Genomic DNA, 22,330 nt, shown 5'->3' on the forward strand with positions numbered 1-22,330 from the left:
GGCAGCATCTGTGGAGAGACAAACAGAGTTAACATTTTGAGTTTGTTTGACTCTTCTTCAGAGCTAAAGAGAAGTAGAAATATGATGGATTTTATACTGTTTAAGAGGGGGTGGAGCAGGTGGAGCTAGACAGAAGATCAGGGATAGGTGTGAGCTAAGAGGAGACTAACAAAGATGTCATGGACACAAGACAAAGGGAGTGTTAATGCTGATGGTAAAGTAAAAGAAGGTGCTGATAGTGACATAAAGGTTATATAGCAGAATGTGTTAATAGCGGAACAAGGGTCAGCACTCTTTGAAAGCAAAACATAGGAACAAGTGATAGATGGTCCTTTTGTGGGGGAGGGGCCTTGGGGAAAAAAGCATTAAATAAATAAATAAAAATAAATATGAATAAAAGTTAGAATTAAAATTAAAATAAAAATAACAAAAATTGGATTAGAAGAGCAGCAAAGATGGAGGAGAATGTTCATGGTCTGAAGTTGTTGAACTCAATGTTAAATCTGGAAGGCTGTAAAGCGCATAATCGAAAGATAAGGTGCTGTTCCTCCAGTTTGCGTTGGGCTTCACTGGAGTATTAAAATTAAAACAAAATGTTCCATTTATCGATCTTAATTTATTTATTTTTTTTATCCTTTGTCCCCAAACCCGCCCCCCAAAAGGACCATCTGTCACTTGTTTCGATGTTGTGCTTTCACAGAGCGCTGACCCTTGTTCTGTTGTTAACACATTCTACTATCTTACCTTTATGCCACTATCGGTACCTTCTTTAGTCTTTACCACTACCATTAACACTCCCTTTGTCTTGTGTCCATGACATCCTTGTTAATAGCTCCTTAGCTCCCATCTATACCTGACCTTCTATCTTGCTCCACCTGCTCCAACCTCAAACAGTATAAAATCCATCACATTTCTACTTCTCTTTAGCTCCAAGAGTCATATGGACTTGAAACGTTTCTCTCTCCACAATTGCTGCCAGACTGGCTGAGCTTATCCAGCATTTTCTGTTTTTATTTCAGATTTCCAGCATCTGCAGTATTTTGCTTTCATCTCCCACATTAATCTTTAGGCCATGCATTTAACTCTCTTACCTGATTTATCCTACTCCAATTTGCTTGTGGCTCAGGGAATAATCCAGAGATTATTACCTTTGAGGTTCTGCTTTTTAATTTAGCCCATAGCAGCTCTTACTCTCTAAGCAGAACCTCTTTCCAAGTCCTACCTTTGTCATTGGTACCTAAGTGGACAATGACAACTGGATCCTTGTCCTCCCACTGCAAGTTCCTCTCCAGCCCACAGCAGATGTCCCAAACCCTGGCACTGGGCAAGCAACATATCCTTCTGAACTCACGCTCTCGGCTGCAGAGAACTGCGTCTATCCTCCTGACTATACTATCCACGACTACCACTACATTCCTATTAACTACTCCACAACCCCCCCCAACCCGTCCACTCCTCTTAAATGGTTTCATGTACCACGTACCATGGTCAGTTTGCTCATCTACCCTGCAACCCCCAATTTCATCCATGTAGGCTGCGAGAACCTTGTATCTGTTAGATAATTGCAAGGGCTGAGGCTCCTTCACTTCTACCTTCTCCATCCCACACTTGCCTCAGTTGAATTCTCCCACTGCTAGCCTGAGGGAAACGCCAAATGCTGCCATCAGAGATTAGTGATGGAATGAGAGAGTGTGATGGAATACTCCCCATTTACCTGGATGAGTGCAGCTCCTACAACAACCAAGAAGCTTGACACCATCCAAGGCAAAGCAGCCTGCTTGATTGACACCACATCCACAAACATTCACTCCCTCCACCATCGACCCACAGTAGCAGCAGTGTGTACTATCTACAAGACGCATTGCAGGAATTCACCAAGGCTCCTCCGACAGCATCTTCCAAACCCACGACCACTACCATCTAGAAGGACAAGGGCAGCAGATAGATGGGAACACCACCACCTGGAAGTTCCCCTCCAAGTCACTCACCATCCTGACTTGGAAATATATCACCGTTCCTTCACTGTCGCTGGGTCAAAATCCTGGAACTCCCTTCCTAACAGCACTGTGGGTGTATCTACACCACATGGACTTCAGTGGTTCAAGAAGGCAGCTCACCACCACCTTCTTAAGGGCAACTAAGGATGGGCAATAAATGCTGGCCCAGCCAGCGAAGCCCACATCCCATGGATAAATAGAAAAAAGCTAATTCACTATTGACCAAGAATCAGTCCTGGGTCCTGTTATGTGCATACTGAACCATATGAACTTAAGTATGCTTGCTCACTTTTCGATGTATATGTTTAAACATGTGCATAAAGCCACAAAGTTTAACAAGCATGTTTTTGACTGGACTCCAGGAATTGTTCACATCTTGAAAACAAAAGGTGCCATTTTATCATTTCTAAGTGACTGTGCATTGTGTGTGACCCTGTGAAGGCTATCCTTCTAGAGGCATCACAGCAAATCCAATCTTGTTCAAATACAATTTCCATGCAGGCACACCACATCATGATGAGAAGTAATAGTCTGATCTGATCTTCTCCCTAGCCCAGAGAAACAGAGCTCATTATAGCAGCTTTACCGGGAAATTAATCAACTCCTTTCCAGTCAGTATGGCTAAAGTCAGACACCTGGATTATCCAGTATGGCAGACTTTTGCCTATTGTAATGGTAGGACTACGACCCACCCACCAACTCTGCGCACACGCGCGCGCGCGCCCACACACACACACAACCCCCCACCCCCCCACCCCCACCACCCACCACCCACCACTCCCACTTGATACATAGCCTACAATCAGGGCAATCACATTTAGTAGGTAGGTTCTTCCACGTCTGTCAGGAGGGCATGAGAATGTGGGTATGGAGGCTCTCTGTGACTTGCCTCAGAGACTGACTAGTGCGTGGTGTGGACTCCGTACTGCTTGTTAGTGATTTACAAAATATGCATTTTTTTTTAAAGGCACAAAAAAACTTTCTGGCTCCTTTAAACTTTAAATGGCTCCTTCGGTGCCTATGCCAACACTGGATGCCAAACACATTTGCATAATGTAACAATACGCCCACCCATATATGAAAGGATGTATTGTCACTGATGGTGGGAAATCCTGAACTCTGTCGCGCCCTCAGTCCTTCTATGCCAAGACACTGTCAGTTCCAGCATAACCAGGATGAAATTGTTTTGAATTTCTGGGTCAACTGCGTAAATTAGAACAGGATAGCACTAGCAAAACAAGCCATCCTACAAAAACCTGAGGCTTTGCACGAATTTTGCAGAACGCCTTGCAGTGCAAGATAACACAGCTTGTTCCAGTCAATAATGATCATGCTAATATGGATGACTCATTCTGTTTGTGCAAGTGCTGTCATTGCAATATACTGTTTTGAGTGTGCCAGAGTTTACTGCCTCAAAGCCCAAGGCCCAAGGCATTTTAATTGTTGAGCCTGTTTACCTGAAGTTGTGCAGTGTACTTCTTTGGCTATGGTGTTTGTTTTGAAAAACTGTTTTGATGCTGTAATAATGTGGAAACAGTGCATGGTGTCAGCATGCACAACAATGGAATTGACTCTTACCAAGCCACTCAGTTGTATCAAACCAGTGCAAAAAGGTACAATACGAACCAAGCCGGATGGACTACCTGGCAAAAAATTAGGCACTGAATTCAGACACAAGGGCACAGCCAGCCCAGTCGACCCTGCAACTTCCTACCAACATCTGGTGACTTGTGCCAAACATGGAAAAACTGTCCCATAGTCTAGTCAAGCAACAGCCTGAGGTAATCACATTCACAGATGCATACCGAACAGTCAATTTCCCATTCTCCTCCATCACCCCCCCAGGGACATCCTTTCCCACTGGCATAACAAACATATCAGAGGTGGCAGCACCGCACTGTGTCTCCTGCCAGCATAATATGGCCACACAAGATGGCCACCGATACCAGTCTGCGCATGTGCAGAAATCCAGCAACATCACTGCTGGAGCCTGCAGCCTAGAACTCAGAGTGATAGAAGGGGGGAGAATGAGGAGAGTCGATATGGAGACGCAGCACTCACAGCAACCTACAATCCACTTACATTACTGTCTGTGGAGAGCATGCACAGTGCAGCTCCAGGAAGTTCAGTAGGAGCAAGAGCAGCCTCAGTAATGCTGAATCTTACATTACATAGTGAGTCAGAGTTTTGAAACACTGACCGATGTGGCTGCATTAAAATTTTCCACAAGCAGAAGATTTTAGTTTCCCGTCTGCAAATCCTTCCCTTCTAGCCCCCTGTAAAAGCAGTTTCCAAAATCCATCAGGAGTTCAGGGTAGAAATTCACTACATTCTTTCTTCCTGCCGCCATGGACTGTGATGACTGCGCATGTGCCTTGCTGCACACTGCCCCCTATAAAGATGGCAACCGTTAACCTGGGCCTACCATCAGCACACAACTGCGCATGTACAGCGTTGGCAGCAAATGCTGTCAGCAGCACAACAGTATACAATCAGGAGAAAGTGACTCAAGGAGTTCTGAACATTGACTGTGGACCCCATGAAGCTTCCTGGCTCTGCATAGAGCAACCCAGGCACTCCCATTTCCCTTGAAAGAGGCACTGAGAGTAACATAGGCACAGGTCTCTTTTTATTCATTCACGGGACGTGGGCTTCGCTGGCTGGGCCAGCATTTTTTGCCCACCTAGTTGCCCTTGAGAAGGTGGTGATGAGCTGCCTTCTTGAACCGCTACAGTCCATGTGGTGTAGGTACACCCACAGTGCTGTTAGGGAGTTCCAGGATTTTGACCCAGTGGCAGTGAAGGAACGGCCGATATATTTCCAAGTCAGGATGGTGAGTGACTTGGAGAAGAACTTCCAGGTGGTCTTGTTACCATCTATCTGCTACCCTTGTCTTTCCAGATGGTAGCAGTTGCAGATCCAGTTGTAATGCTAAAGATTTGTGCTCCAAAACTAGCCATCTCTCTAGTCAACTTGTACCAGTATAACAATAAAACTAGCATCTACCTGACAAAGTACAAAATTGCCCCGTGCTCTCCACAAAAACCAGGACAAATCTAACCTGGCCAATTATCACCTCATCAACCTACTGTCAATCCAAGTGTTGTCAACAGTGCTATCAAATGACACATATAATAGCATGCTCAGTGAACCTCACTTTGGATTTTACTGGCTCAAGACTTCATTACAACTTTCCTTCATAGACAAAAAAGTTGAATTCCAAAGGTGAGGTAGAATTTGATTAAGCATGGATCAAGAAACCATAGTCAATGGAGATCATGGAAATACTCTCAAGTGGCTGGAATCATATCTAACACAGAGGAAAATGGTTCTGGTTTATGAATGTCAACCATATTAGTCCCAGGACATCACTGCTGGAGTTCCTCTGGTAAGTGTTCTAGGTCCATTAATGTTCAGCAGTGGGGATGTTCACTGATGATTGTTCAGTTCCAATCATGACTCCTCAAAATATGAAGCAATCTGTGTCTGCATGAAGCAAGACCTGGAGAACTGAGCTGATAAGTGTCATGTAACATTCGTGCCAAACAAGTGCCAGACAATAACCATGTCCAACAAGTGTGCCTAATCACCTTCCCTTGACGTTCATTGGTGTTACCACTGTTGATTCTTCTGCCAGAAACATCGGGGGTGGGGGGAGGGAAATGACCATAGACATGAATGTTAATTGGATCATGCGCATAAATATTGTGGCTACACATGGAGGGCAGAGGCTGAGTATTCAATAACAAATGACTCACAAGGTTCAAGTCATGAGTTCAATGGAAAACCCTATTTGCATGAATGAATGCAGCTCTGGCAACACTCAAAACTTGACAGCATCCACGAAAAACATCCTACTTGATCAGCCCCTGCTCCACTGCCTTAAATATCACTCCCATCACCACCGGATTAACATAGCTGCAGCGGTGTTGCACCTACAAGGTTCACTACAGCAATTCGCAATTACTTTTTTGACAACACCTCCAAAACCCATGACCTCCACCACCTTGAAGGATAAAGGCTGCAAGCGCATGACAACACCTCCACCTCCAAGTTACCCTTCAAGTCACACACCATGCTGACTTGGTGCCATTCCTTCGTTGTCCCTCTCTAACAGCACTGCTGCAATGTGGGAGTATTTTTACCACGTGGACTGCAGAGGTTCAAGAAGGTGGCTCACACCAACCTTCTCAAGAGCAATTAGGGTTTGGCAATCAATGCCTGCCTTGCCAGTGACATCCCATGAGTGAATACATTTTTTAAAATATGCTCTGATTTTTAAAAAACATGAGCTTTCCCCTTATAATTTTTCCCCTCATGCAGCAAGGCGGTCTAGTGCTGGGGTACGGTGCCAAGGATCCTGGACATCCTTAGCTCACTTGCTTAAGTGACCATTTTTCATGTCTGAGACAGGTGAGTAACTCAGTTGTGTGCACTCTTTCCTCTGATTTACAAAAATGCAAGTACAAGCCATACTCAAAAGTCCTGAGCAACAAAATCTGGGCTGATACTCAGTGCAGCATAGAGGGAGTGCTGAAGCATCAAAGGGGTCATATTACGAATGAGATGTTAAACCAAAATGACATCTGCCCTATAGGGATATAAAATATCCTCTAATACTATTCAAAAAGCAGGGAAGTTCTCCCTGGTGCCCGAACCAATTTTATCACTACCACATTGTTGTATGTGGGATCTTGCTATGCACAACTCAGCTATTGCCTTTTGACATTGCAACAATGACTACACTTCAAAAGGTACTTTAATGCTAGTGAAGTGCTTTGGGACATACTGGGGTAGTGAAAGGTGCTATATAAATGCAAGTTCATTTTTTTCCTCATGTGACCAATCCCAGGCATTGAGCTGGGAGAAATGTCACAGCTGAGTCCTACCTTTGCCTCAGCTGTATATGTGAATTTTGCTTTTTACTAGTTCTTTAACGGGACATGGGCATCACTGGCTAGACTAGCATTTTTGTTGTCCATCGCTAATTGCTCGAGAAGGTGATAGTGAGCTGCCATTTGAACTGTTGCAGGACAAACGTCCTTGCGGGTGGGTTTGCTAGTGTTGTTGGGAAGAGTTTAAACTAATTCGGCAGGGGGAGCAGACACAATGTTAGTAGAATAGGGACACATCATAATACAGTAAAACAATCAAGTCAGAGGAAGTACAGCTGCATTAAGTTTCAAGGGAGCAAGGCAAGGCTGGATGGCCTCTACTTTAATGCCAGAAGTATTACAGGTAAAACAGATGAGTTAAGGGTTAGGATTGACACGTGGAATTGTGATATAGTAGACATCACAGAGATGTGGTTGAGGGAGAAGCAGGATTGGCAGCTCAACATTCCGAGATATAGAATCTTCAGGCAAGACAGGGGAGGAGGTAAAAGAAGAAGAGCATTGCATTATTAGTTAAGGAGTCAGTTACTGCAGTAAGCAGAGATGATATCTTGGAGGGGGCATTGAATGAAGCTTTGTGGTAGAACTTTGGAATAAGAAAGGGACAGCCACATTGTTAGGTGTTTATTATAGACCCCCCAGATAGTCAGTGGGAAATTGAGGAGCAAATATGTGCACAATTTGCAGAGGTGTGTAAAAACTGTAATAATAGGGTAATTATATTAGGTGATTTCAACTTTCCCAACGTTAATTGAGATAGACATAATATTAAGGGCTTGGATGGAGTGGAGTGGATTTCTTGAAAACAGGAGAATTTATTAGGTCAATATGTAGAGGGTCCAACAAGCGATGGCACAGTGCTGGACCTAATTCTGGGGAATGAAGCTGGACAGGTGGCTGAAGTAGTGGTGGGGGAGCCTTTTAGTGATAATGACCACAACATGGTACAATTTTAGTTTGTTATGGACAAAGAAATAGTTACAAAAAATGTTTTGGATTGGGGAGAGCGGATTTTAGTAAAATAAGGCAGGATTTGGTCAAGGTAGACTGGGAACAGCTACTTGTGGGAAAATCTACAGAAGAGCAGTGGGGGGGGGGGTTCAAAAAGAAAATGGGGAGGGTACAGGCTCAACATGTTCCCTCTAGGGTGGTAGGAAGGAGTAACAAGCCCAGAGAACCATGGATGACCAGAGATTGAATTGTTTGAGGAGGTGACCAGGTGTGTAAATGAGGGTAGTGCAGTTGATGTAGTTTAAATGGATTTCAGAAAATCCTTTGAAAAGGTCCCACATGGGAGACTTATAAAGAAGGCAAATGCATATGGGATACAGGGTAATTTGATAAGGCGGATTCAATATTGGCTTAGTTGTAGGAGACAGAGGGTGATGACAGAAGGCTGCTTTAGTGACTGGAAGCCAAAGTCCAGTGGTGTACCATAGGGATCTGTGCTGGGTCCCCTATTATTCGTCATTTATATAAACGACATGGATGACTATGTGGGGGGCAGGGTTAGTAAGTTTGCGGATGACACAAAGATTGGTCGGGCAGTCAACTGTGAGGTTGAGTGTCTTGGGCTACAGCAAGAAATAGACGGGATTGTCAAATGGGCAGATAAGTGGCAGATGGAATTTAACCCTGAGAAGTGTGAGGGTGATACACTTTGGAAGGAGTAATTTGACAAGGAAGTATTCAATGAACGGCATGACACTAGGAAGTTCTAAGGAACAAAGGGACCTTGGCGTGTGTGTCCACAGATCTCTGAAGGCAGAGGGGCATGTTAGTGGGGTGGTGAAAAAGGCATATGGGACACTTGCCTTTATCAATTGAGGCATAGGTTACAAAAGTAGGGAGGTCATGTTGGAGTTGTATAGAACCTTGGTGAGGACATAGCTGGAGCACTGTGTGCAGTTCTGGTGACCACATTATAGGAAGGATGTGATTGCACTGGAGACGGTGCAGAGGAGATTCACCAGGATGTTGCCTGGGATGAAACATTTAAGTTATGAAGAGAGGTTGGAGAGACTTGGGTTGCTTTCGTTGGAGCAGAGGGGCGACCTGATCAAGGTGTACAAGATTATGAGGGGCATGGACAGGGTAGATAGGGAGCAGCTGTTCCTCTTAATTGAAGGGTCAGTCACGAGGGGACACATGTTCAAGGTGAGGGCCAGGGGGTTTAGGAAGGATGTGAGGAAAAACTTTTTTTTACCCAGAGGACGATCTGGAATGAATTGCCTGGGAGGGTGGTGAAGGCAGGTTAGCTCACATCCTTTAAAAAATACCTGGATGAGTACTTGGCACGTCATAACAATCAAGGCTATGGGCCAAGTGCTGGTAAATGGGATTAGGTAGGTGGATCAGGTGTTTCTCACATATCGGTGCAGACTCGATTGGCCGAAGGGCCTCTTTTGCACTGTGATATTCTGTCGTGTAGGCACACCCACAGTGCTGTTAGGGGAGTTCAAGGATTATGTTCCAGCGACAATGAAGGAATGGCAATATAGTTTCAGAACTTTGCACCAAGGTCGTTTGATAGATATTAGAAACAGAACATTGGCAGATTCAACCATGATCCCTGCCCCTCCAATTCAATATCAGAGGGATACCAAGGCTAATTTGAGCACCTCTATCCCTCCCCAGGCTGACATCTGTCAAGTGGTTATTTTATTACATGAAAAAAATAAGAAGTATTTGGACGTGTACTTGCGATGCCATAGCCAAGGCTATGGGCCTAGTGCTGGAAAATGTGATTAGACTAGTTAGGTACTTGTTTGACTGGCGCAGACTCGAAGGACCAAAAAGCCTTTTTATATGCTGTAGACCTCTATGACTCTAAATGAAGGTCAGACTAATAGGTCTGTTGCTTTCTGCCTCTGACGCCCTTTGAATGTGGGCATCATATTGACCTGTTTCCAATCTTCTGGGATCTCCCATGTGCTGTGTGCTTTATAAAGCGGTTCACATGTCTCTTCCCCGGTCTTTGTCAGCATTGAAATAAATACCAATTTCATGTGCATTTTATTTGTATTTTTTCATTCATTGTTGGGATATGAGTATCGCCTGCACTATTTAGCATCCCTAATTGCCCTTGTGTAGATGGCGTTGTTCTGCCTTTTTGAACTGCTGCCGTCCATGTGTAGATGCCTGCACAGTTCTGTTAGGGCTCCAGGATTTTGACCTAGCAACATGAAGGAATGGCGATATAGCAATATACCAGGATGGCGTATGTCTTGAGGGAACTTGCAGGTGTGATGCTCTTCATGCATCTGCTGCCCTTGTTCTTCCAGGTGGTAAGAGTCACTGGTTTGAAAGGTGCTACTGAAGAAGCCTTGGTGAGGTCCAGCATTGTTCTTTTTTTATTCATTCATGGGATGTGGGCATCACTGGCAAGGCCAGAATTTATTGCCCATCCCTAACTGCCCTTGAGAAGGTGGTGGTGTGCTGCCTTCTTGAACCACTGCAGTCCATGTGGTGTTAGGAAGGGAGTTCCAGGATTCTGACCCAGTAAAAGTGAAGGAACAGCAATATATTTCCAAGTCAGGATGGTGTGTGGTTTGGAGGGGAACTTGCAAGTGATGTTGTTCCCACGTGTCTGCTGCTCTTGCCCTTCTAGATGGTAGCAGTCGCGGGTTTGGAAGGTGCTCTCTAAGGAGGATTGGAGAGTTCCTGCAGTGCATCTTGTAGATGTTACACACTGCTGCTAATATGCTTCAGTGATGGAGGAAGTAAATGTTTGTGGATGGGATGCCAGTCAAATTTGTCTTGGATGGTGTTGAGCTTCTTGAGTGTTGTTGGAGCTACACCCATCCAGACAAGTGGAGAGTATTCCATTACACTCCTGACTTGTGCCTTGGAGATGGTGGACAGGCTTTGGGGAGTCAGGAAGTGAGTTACTTGTTGCAGGATTCCTAGCCTCTGACCTGCTCTTGTAGGCACAGTATTTACATGGCTAGTCCAGTTCAGTTTCTGGTCAATGGTAACCCCCAGGATGTTGATAGTGAGGGATTCAACAATGGTAATGCCACTGAATATCATGGGGCGATAGTTAGTTTCTCCGTTATTGGAGATGGTCATTGCCAAGCACTTGTGTGGCGCAAATCTTACTTGCCACTTGTCAGCCCAAGCTTGATATTGTCCAGGTCCTGCTGCATTTGGACATGGACAGCTTTCGTATCTGAGGAGTTGCAAATGGTGTCAAACACTGTGCAATCATCAGAGCATCTCCTCACTTATGAAGCAGCTGAAGATGGTTGGGCCGAGGACAACAACTTGAACCTGGAACTGAGATGACTGACCTCCAACAACAACCATCTTCCTTTGTGCTAGGAATGACTCCAACCAGCGGAGAGTTTTCCCCCTAATTCCCACTGACTCTAGTTTTGCTAGGGCTCCTGGATCCCACACGATCAAATGCTGACTTGATATCAAGGGCAGTCCCTCTGAAGATTGTGGTTGTTGGAGGCCAGTTATCTCAGTTTCAGGACATCACTGCAGGAGTTCCTCAAGCTAATGTCTTTGGCCCAACCATCTTCAGTTGCTTCATCAATGACCTTCCTTCCATCATAAGGTCAGAAGTGGGGATGTTCGCTGATGATTGCACAAGGTTCAACACCATTCGCAACTCTTCAGATACTGAAGCAGTCCATGTCCAAATGCAGCAAGACTTGGACAATATCGAGGCTTGGGTTGACAAGTGGCATGTAATATTCGCGCCATACAAGTGTTCGGCAGTGGCCATCTCTAACAAGAGAGAATGTAACCACCACCCCATGACGTTCAATGGCATTACCATCACTGAATTCCCCACTATCAACATCCTGGGGGTTACCATTGACCAGAAACTGAACTGGACTAGCCGTATAAATACAGTGGCTACAAGAGCAGGTCAGAAACTAGGAATCCTGTGACGAGTAACTCACCTCCTGACTCCCCAAAGCCTGTCCAGCATCTACAAGGCACAAGTCAGGAGTGTAATGGAATACTCCCCACTTGCCTGAATGGGTGTAGCTCCCATAACATTCAAGAAGCTTGACACTATCCAGGACAAAGCAGCCCGCAGACTGATGTGAACACCACAACCTGGAAGTTCCCCTCCAAGTCACTCACCATCCTGACTTGGAAATATATCATCACCTCTTCAGTGTCGCTGGGTCAAAATCCTGGAACTCCCTTCCTAACAGCACTGTGGGTGTACCTACACCAAATAGACTGCAGTGGTTCAAGAAGGCTCACTACCACATTCTCAAGGGCAACTAGGGATAGGTAATAAATGCTGGCTCAGCCAGAGAAGCCCACATCTCGTGAATGAATAAAAAAAGAACTAGGTGAGCTGCTCATTTGGAGAGCTGGCATAGGCGCGATGGGCCAAATGGCCTGCTGAGCCATAAACATTCTGTGATTTCTTCGACCGATCTAATGGGTGGCAGAAACATTAGGTTTCCCAAGCACAAGCAAATTGCATATTTTCAAACAAAAAAAAATTGTTTTTGATAAAATTTACCACGAACTACTCCAGTTTAACAATTTCCTCATCGCAAACAGGTTATGCAACAACAAGTTGTTTTGCTTTAAGTACACAAAACTATGATCTGGATAATCCAGAATACACAAGTACCTATTTTACATCTGTAACCTCAACCTTACAAATGTCACATTAAACCTAAAAGAAAGGGCATCATTATTTACAGGGCTGCAGTCTGCCATTTTTGTCACTTCAATTGTGACAGACCGACAAGTCATGTTTTTCCTGTCTGACTACATAACGTTAACTGCTGGCCATAACAATAACCAGGAAAGTTTGCATCTTTCTCCTACATAGCCTCATTTCCTTGCAGATTTCATAAATTGTATTTTTAGGAATAAAAAGTACATCAAAACAAGTGGATCTTGCCGATGGATGAATGTGTAAATGCGTAAGCAAGAAATAAGCTTACAGAGAAATATAAGACCAAGCAGAAAGAGTAACATTTATGACCATCCATCTGGCAATCTCGGGTTTAGTTTCTAATCTTATATCAACGATTTGCTAATCCTCTTTGTTTCCTTTATTTGTCCTTTCCCTCTTACTCGTTATCTTCCATCATTACCATTTAGCTGTATGAAATTAATTCATCCCCTTAACCAAGTTAAAGTTAAAAGAAATGAGATGCCAAATCAGAAAAGGCTGAAGATATTTAGCACATCAATTAGGATTAAAAGATAAAATAGCTTAATATTTTAGATGTGTTCATTCAAAGAGCCTGCACCAAGTAATCTGTTGTACTTTTCCAACAAGCCACTGTTTTCACCCGAAAAATTACATTTCTTTCTACTATCGACCAGAAGCTAATGTGAACATTCTCAGAAGTTAGCTAACATTTCTCAACATTATTAACTGACCTTAGTTCTGGAAAACACTGTCTAAAGACCTCACTAACACATTAGGTTTCTAGGCTTACCACAAAATCTTCCATTTTAGTTGTTTCCACATCTTCCTCAATTATTACTTCTTTTCTAAAACCTACATGCTTCTAAACTCCAGCTGGTCATTATCTAGTCACCGTTTTGTGAATTATACAAGTCCTGATTTTAATTCTGTCACGCCACACTCTATCTCCAACCCAACCAACCCTTCCACCCAGCCTATTGAAAAAGGTGAGGTGGCCAGTTTATATCAACGGAATGATTTACCAACACCGCCGCTCCCAGCCTTTGATTACGCTGCCTTCTCATTGGCTCCCAATATTAAAAGAAAGACTTGCATTTATATGGCGCTTTTCATGACCACTGGATGTCTCAAAGCATTTCACAGTCACTGAAGTGCTTCCAGTGTAGCAACTGCTGTTATGTAACATGAGGCAATTTGCTAAGCAAATTCCCACAAACAGCAACATGATAATGACCAGATAATCTAGTTTTGTATTGTGATGTTTCCTTGGAGGCTTGGAGGGGCAGGAGTGTTCTTTTTGATCTCACAAGAAAGTCTTGGGCCTCCCCTAACCCTCTAGTCCCTACCATCCCTATCACCTCCATGCCTCTCTTCTTACCACTTATTTGACTAGTGAGGACCAATCCCAAGGATCCCCAGCTGTGGCCTGATTCAGACGGGCCTCCAAAGCAGCTAATGCTAATGTGGTCTGGCTGTAAAATTTAGCCGGGCCTCTGCATGTACCAGCCGCCAGCACTCTCTTTTAATATCAAGGCTGCTATATTCTCTTCTACTCCTTTTAATCTTGGTCTTGTACTGCACTCTGAAATGTTCCTCAATATGAAAACAAACAAATTGATCCTTTCAAGTAATCAAGTCTTTCCTACCTGCATTTATCCAGCATCGTTAGTCACACAGAATGGAAAATATAATTCCCTCTGCATGTTGTCAAAATACCTACCCTATTTATAATTCCCTGCATCCCAGTCACACAAAAACTTATTCTCTTATTGGTTTCAACAGATTATGCAAGAAAATAGCCATCAAACTAATCCACTTTCATACTGTCTCATCATCTATTGTTACATTCTTAGACGATCACCTCAATTTGCTCTTACCACTTGTACAAGATACATAACTATCATTTCCCTTCAATTATAGGTCAACAGCTTTTATCTCATTGTGCATGTTCTCATGTAGAATGACCTATTTTTGCTCAAAGCTATTTCCCCTGCCTCTGATACAGACTTATCCAGAGGTCTAGAAGCACAAGGGCAGCAGATACATGGGGAACACCATCACCTGCAGGTTCCCCTCCAAGCCACCTACCATCCTGACTTGGAAATATATCACCATTCCTTCACTGTTGCTGGGTCAAAATCTTGGTACTCTCCCTATCAGCACTGAGGGTGAACTTACACCACAGGGACTGCAGCGGTTCAAGAAGGCAACTCACCATCATCATCTCAAGGGCAATTAGGGATGGGCAATAAATGCTGGTCTAGCCAGCGACACTGTAAATGAATTTAAAAAATCATCACCAACATTTACATCCTGGGGGTTACCATCGACCAGGTGTTGACCTTAAAGACATGGGTACAGTCGTCAATGAATACGCAAAGGCGATGCAGGTATATACATCGGGGTGGAGGACTGTGAAATATTAGAGGAAATTAACATAGAGAGAGAGGAGGTACTAATGGTTTTAGCGGCCTTGAAAGTAGATAAATCCGCAGGCCCGGATGAGACGTATCCCAGGCTGTTAAGGGAGGCAAGGGAAGAGATATCAGGAGCCCTGGCACTAATTTTCAAAACCTCTCTGGCCACAGGGGAGGTACCTGAGGACTGGAGGACTGCTAACGTTGTCCCATTATTAAAAAAAGGGATAGACCAGGAAATTGCAGGCCAGTCAGTCTAACCTCAGTGGTGGGGAGGTTACTAGGAAGAATTCAGAGGGGCAGAATATATCTGCAATTGAAGAGACATGGATTAATCAGGAATAGTCAGCATGGATTTGTTAAAGGGAGGTCGTGTTTGGCAAATTTGATTGAATTTTTTGAGGAGGCAACCAGAAATGTTGATGAGGGTAATGTAGTTGACTACGTGGACTTTAGCAAGGCTTTGGATAAGGTCCCTCATAACAGACTGGTCAAGAAAGTAACAGCCCATGGCATCCAAGGCAAAGTGACACGTTGGAACCAAAATTGGCTGAGAGGCAGGAAACAGAGGGTGATGGTAGAGAGATGTTTCTGTGACTGCAAGTCTGTTTCCAGCAGGATTCCGCAGGGCTCAGTGTTGGGGCCCTTGATGTTTGTGGTGTACGTAAATGATTTGGACTTAAATGTAGAGGGTATGATCAAGAAGTTCATGGATGACACTAAAATTAGTACGGTGGCAAATAATGAGCTGGACAGCCGTAAACTGCAGGAGGATATCAATCAGGTTAGCAGAGCAGTGGCGAATGGAACTCAACCCGGAAAAGTGTGAGGTAATGCACTGTTTAAAAATTCCTTCCTGGGATGTGGGCATCGCTGGCTAGGCGAGCATTTGTTGCCCATCTCTAATTGCCCTTGTTCAGAGGGCATTTAAGAGTCAGTCAATGCTGTGGGTCTGGAATAATATATAGGACCGCAGATTTCCTTCCCTAAAGAACATTAGTGAACCAGATGGGTTTCTTTGACAATCAACAATTCCAGATTTTTAAAAATGGGATTCAAATTTCACCTTGATGGAATTTGAACCCGGGTCCCCCATAGCATTACCATGTGTCTCTGGAATACTAGTCCAGTGACAATACCACTATGCCACCGCGATCCTTGCCTTGTTAGCCCTCCCTAAGGGATTACACAATGAATGGTCAGACTCTGGAAAGTACTGAAGATCAGAGAGACCTTGCTGTGCACATCTACAGATCCCTGACGGTAGCAGGATAGATAGATAAGGTGGTTAAGAAGGCATATGGGATGCTTGCATTTATTAGCTGAGGTGTAGAATACAAGAGCAGGGAGGTTATGCTGGAACTGCATAAAATGCTGGTTAGGCCATAATTGAAGTACTGCGTGCAGTTCTGTTCACCACACTATAGGAAGGGTGTGATTGCACTGGAGAGGATGCAGAGATTTACCAGGATGCTGCCTGGGCTGGAGGGTCTGAACTACGAGGAAAGATTGGATAGGCTGGGGCTGTTTTCCTTGGACAACGAAGATTGAAAGGGGACCTGATAGAGGTGTATAAGATTATGAAGGGCATAGATAAGGTGGATAGGAAGGCACTTTTTCTATGAATAGAAGGGTCAATAACCAGGGGCCATAGATTTAAGGTAAAAGGTAGGAGGCTAAGAAGGGAGTTGAGGAGAAATTTTTTTACCCAGGGGGTGGTGGGAGTCTGGGACTCACTGCCTGAAAGGGTGGCTGAGTCAGAAACTCTCAGAACATTTAAGAAGTATTTAGATATTCACTTGCATTGCCGTAGCCTCTAGGGCTCATGGCCAAGCGCTGGAAAATGGGATTAGTGTAGTCAGGTCTTTGTTGGCCGTCATGGACACGATGGGCCAAATGGCCTCCTTCTGTGCTGTAAACATCTATTAGAAACTTAACTGGATTAGTCACATAAATACTGTAGCTACAAAAGCAGACAATTCGTCTTCTGACTCCCTGAAGCCTATCCACCATCTACAAGGCACAAGTCACAAGAGTGAAAGAATACCCCTGACTTGCCTGGTTGAGAGCAGCTCCAACAACACTCAAGGAGCTTGACAAAGCAGCCTGCTTGACAAGCCCCCATTCACCATCTTAAACCTTCTCTCTCTTCATCATCGCTGTACAGTGGCAGCAGCGTGTACCATCTACAAAATGCACTGTGAGCTTTCCAACGCACCTACGTCAGCACATTCTAAACCTGTGACACCTGGTGACTAGAAGGACAAGGGCAGCAGGCACCTGGGAACATCACCACCTACAAGTTCCCCTCCAAGTCATGAATCATGCTGACTCGGAAATACATCACCTTTTTTTTTTACTGTTGCTGAGTCAAATCCTGGAACTCCCTACCAAAGCTGAAGTGCAGCAGTACCCTGTGATAATTTCTCTTGTTTCTGTCTCTAACTTTACTTTAGATAATCTCTTTTTCTAATATACTTGTTAAAGCTATTACAACTGTTTGAGCTAGTTTTCTGGCGAGTTTACTCTCATATTCTATCTTTTCACTTATTAACTTTTTGGTCAGCCTTTGCTGGTTTCCAAACTCTCCCAATCGTCAGGCTTACTGCTATTCTTCACAACATTATAAGCCCCTTCTTTCAATCTAATACTATTAGCTTCAGTATTGCTGAAAAAGAGAGACATTTTTGTTGAAGCTTTTTGTCTCACACTCATCAGGATAATTTGCAAGAAAATGCCAATGTCAGGGGAATCAACAAAACTATACTGTCTGAGAAGAAAGTGCTGATTGGTTGGCAAGTAGAATCTGATTGGTAGGGGCGTTGGCATGAAGAATGCACCAGTTTGTAGTGACTGACAGTTAACTGCCAAGCATTGTTTGAAATTTAAACCAGACAGTTTGACTCTGATTGGTCAAGGCATTTCCCTGGGGAATGAACCAGCAAATGGCTGTCATTTATTTTGTTTGGCTGAAACAGGCACAATCTGTGTACATGTTCTTTCTGTATGCAGAATTCTGTATGTATTAACATATGTAGCTTCTAGCACATGCAAGTGCACCACACTGCGAGCCCGACTGACCAGCTAAAATTGGTTGTCTGCATAATTCTTAGCACACTGAGGATAACTTAGCAAATGTTGTCCAATCACAGAATCACACCTAATGTTGGGGCACTGTGTTTTGGGTTTTGCAAGTATGGGTTGGCTGTATATAGTCTATACCCTACCCGTTGCAAGCAGCAACTGGGACATGCTGTTTGATATGATCCACCAGTCTATGGGACTTATGGCCTACATAACTAGCATCACACTGGCACTGAAACTCATATACCACATTACTAATCTGTGTGATAGGCAGAAGCCATTTTGGCTTGGTGACAGCATCCTGTTACTGGTGAATACCACTTGTGTTGCTATTGCATAGTAGCAGCGCAAAACAGTTAGCTACAACTGTTGCTCAGATTCTTGAGATAGATTACCCTGGAAGGGCAAGGTGAGGTAGACTGGGCACTTTTCATGGCTGAAAGTGATGACCTTGAGCTCATTCATGAGTATGCACAATATACAATGCAAAATGATCTGATCAGCGTAGCCATTAGCTCGCAAGATGTCTTTGATGCACCCCACTTTAGCATCAAGCTTGCATGGTGAGCAAATAGCTTGAGCCCTATTTACAAGGTGGCTGATAAGGCCAATCTTACAGCACATGGAACTGTAAAAATCCCAATGCATGTATTGATCAGTGAAGGTAGGTTTGCGGTAGACATGGTGGAGAACCCTGTGGCAGATTTCTCAACTAGTATGTCAAGGAAAGAGAGTTCATTTGACTGCTTCGTTTCAAAGGTGAATTTGAGCACAGGATGGAGCCCTTTAAGACATGCAAGGAATTTATTACATGTAGCTGCAGATTTAAATATAGCAAATGTGTCATCCACTTTTTGGAAATATGCAAGGGGTAGGAGGTTAGGTGTCATTCCATTGAAGACGTGTTTCTCACGTTTGTGTGAGCTGGGCCTAGAGGGGATCCCAAGGCAACACCAATTATCCCCTCTATGCAAGCTTGATGCTAATATGAGGCGCATCAAAGACATCCTGTGGATTAATGGCTACCCTGATCAGATCATTTCGCGCTGTGTATCACACAAACTCATGAACGGGCCCAAGGTCATCACTTTCAGCCCTGAAAAGTGCCCAGTCCACCTCACCTTGCCCTTCCAAGGTAGTCAATCTCAAGAATCTGAGTAACAGTGGAAGTTAACTGTTTCGTGCTGCTGCTATGCAGTAGCAACACAAGTGGTATTCACCACTAACAAGATGCTGCCGTCAAGCCAAAAAGATGTTCTGCCTATCACACAAATAAGTAAAGTAGTATATGAATTTCAGTGTCGTTTAAAACTGAACTCAGCAGTGTGAGTTGCTGAGTTCAAAAGCTCAATGAATACTGATTCACGCATGAATCGCCATGATAATGCTGCAGCACAAATATCTATGGCTTCCTTAAGTGGAACATTGGTGAATAGGCTAGCAATGTCAAATGAGCATATGGACGCAACTTGCTATCGACATGCAAGTCCTGTATGATCTTTGCAAATGTAAAGGAATCCTTCACCGTGGCCAGAATCTAACGCTCGTCAGGCGGGTGTTTGCCCGACCCGACCAGGCGTAAAATGACATGCGATGAGGCTGGGCGAACCTCCCGAAGTCATCGCGCACTCTCATGATATTTCGGTTGGTGGGCACACGTGGGGCTCGGCAGCACGCCCACCAACAATTAAAAGGCCTATTAAGGACATTAAAGTCATAGTTGAAAGAAATTTTTCGCTGGCCATCCGACCTTACAGTTGGCGGACAGGTGAAAAGGCCAAGCCGCCTTTGCATTTTTTAGGAAACCTCATCCGCGGGTGAGGTTTCCAACAGCAAAAAAAAAATAAAAATCACATAAGGGGACATGTTTTATAACATTTTAAAAATCTTTATTTTTAATGTTCAAAACTCTTTTCCAACGTGCATGCGTGAACTTGCACTCCCCGGCCTCCTCCCTCCTCCCCCCAACCAACACACAGGCACCACTGAGCGCTGCAGCACCCGTTTCACGCTGGGCGGGCCTTAATTGGCCCGCCAGCATGAAATCGCTGTCCGGCCCCGATCGCAGGCAGCTTCCCGACCACCGTCGCTCACCCCCGCTGAGGGAAAAATTCTGCCCCATGTATCTGGAAAGCATGCTCATTTCCTCAACTACTTGGCCAATTCATGCTGTACAGAGCTGGTCATAGGTAAGATGGGGCCTAAAGGTACATTACTTTTGTGTGTCTTGGGCAGCCCATACATACACAGATGCAGTGAGCATGAGGACAAACCCTGTCATGTAGTCTACACTTGCCAACCAATCAGCACTCCCTTCTCATACAGCACAAGTTTGTTATTTCCCCTGATGTTGACATTTTCTTGCAAATTGTCTTGAAAAGTACAAGGTTAAAAGCTTTGGCAAAAAATGTTTATTTTTTTCGAACAATAAACAATAAACAACTATTAACTTCAGTTCTGTTGAAGGGTCATGAGGACTCGAAATGTCAACTCTTTTCTTCTCCGCCGATGCTGCCAGACCTGCTGAGTTTTTCCAGGTAATTCTGTTTTTGTATTAACTTCCCTAGTTGAACACAGAATGATTTTTCACCGAGCTTTTGCTTTTCAATGGCATGTATTTTTGTTGAAGATTTCTCGCTGTTGTGTTGTGATCACTTTTTCCTAGTGTTTTTTAGTGTGAAATTACTAATTAACACTATCTCATTACACAATACTAGATCTAAAATATCTTTGTCTCTAATTGGTTCCATAATGTATGGCTCTAGGAAGCTGTCACGAAAACATTCTACAAATGCATCTTCTGGACTACCTTGGCCAATTTGAATTGTCCAATCTATGTCAAAATTAAAGTCCCCCATGATTATTGCATTGCTGCTCCTACAAGCTCGAATTATTTCTCGTTTAATGCTCTGTCCGATGGTATAACTATTGTAAGGGAGCCTATAAGCTACTCCCAGCAGTGTTTTTTGACCTTTGTTATTCCAAATCTCCAACCACATTGATTCTACTTCCTGATCATCTGAGCCAAGATCGTTTCTTACTACTGTCTACTTACTACTGTTTGTTTTATAATGGCTAAGAAGCACCCTGGGACGTTTTATTACTTTAAAGATGCTATGTAAGTAAGAAGTTTTATTGCTGGAAAAAAATATGCTGTCCCTTTTTATCTTGCACTCATCAGGACAGATGCAAGAAAGCCAAATTTCAAAGGAAGAAACAATTTATACTTATTGAGAAAAGGGTGCTGATTAGTTGGCAAGTCAGCTCTGATTGGTTGAGGTATTGCCATGGAGAATGCACCAGGGAACTATTGTCTGCCACGTTTAATTCAAAAAAGGTGCAATGCCTGGACATGTTATTTTTGCCTGTAGATGACATGTCCCTACATATGAATATATGCTGATTCTAGCAAGTGTAAGCGAGTCATATTTTGAGCCCAACTGATAATCTTCAACCGGATGTTAGTGTAATTCTTAGCACACTCGGGATTGTTCAGCAAATGCTGTCCAATCGCAGAATCACACCTAACATTAGACATTATGTTCTATGTTTTGCCAGCACAGGCTGGGTAAGTACAGTCAATACTTTGTCTATTGCGAACAGCGAAGGGACATGCTGGTTGATACAATCCACCCGTTGTTCGGACCTGGCATCACACTATGCAGTAGCAATGCAAGTGGCATTTTTCACTAACAGGGTGGTGCCATCCAGCCAAAAAGACGTTCTGCCTACCATACAAATGAGTAATGTGGTATACGAATTTCAGTGCCAAAACACTTCTCAGGAGCATTATCAGAAAAAAACTGAGAAATTTGCAGCCATGTAAAGAGATACTAGGCCAGATATCAAGAAACTTGATCACTTTGATTCATTTTGCCCTTCTAGAATAACCTTTTTAACTTTGGCATTATCATGTGCAGTAGATGTAAAATGTAATCACAAAATCTCACCACTCAACCATTTGACAGAATCCTCTGTGCGGATCTTTTCTTGCGATCCCACGCTCTTAACCACAGCTGGATACTTGCCCTGAAAATCAGTCATCGTCGCTGCGTACAGCACTTCATCTGAAAGAAACAAAAGAAAGAAATAAAACCAATCCATAGAGGTATGCAGCTATCAAGTGCTTCATCTGTACTGGCTGCACCATCAGAGTTATTCAGGGGAAAAAAAATCAAATACAAAGAGCAAAATGCTGTGTGTTCTGGAAATTAAGAACAGAAAATGCTGGAAAATACTCAGCAGATCAAGCAGCATCTGAGAAGAGGGGGAAGTAGGGTTAACAGATCCATG

General features: G+C 43.8%; 1 protein-coding gene across 1 annotated transcript in view; it reads right to left on the minus strand.

Annotated features, from left to right (window-relative positions):
* sema4f (sema domain, immunoglobulin domain (Ig), transmembrane domain (TM) and short cytoplasmic domain, (semaphorin) 4F) overlaps positions 1-22,330 on the minus strand; it is a 262,102-nt gene that overhangs the window by 89,636 nt on the left and 150,136 nt on the right. Inside the window, exon 7 of the mRNA XM_041197038.1 lies at positions 21,988-22,104. Coding sequence (XP_041052972.1) covers positions 21,988-22,104 — 117 coding nt within the window. The remainder of the gene's footprint in view (positions 1-21,987; positions 22,105-22,330) is intronic.

This window comes from Carcharodon carcharias, chromosome 1 (genome assembly GCF_017639515.1).
Source record: "Carcharodon carcharias isolate sCarCar2 chromosome 1, sCarCar2.pri, whole genome shotgun sequence".
In the NCBI taxonomy this organism is placed as follows: domain Eukaryota; kingdom Metazoa; phylum Chordata; class Chondrichthyes; order Lamniformes; family Lamnidae; genus Carcharodon; species Carcharodon carcharias.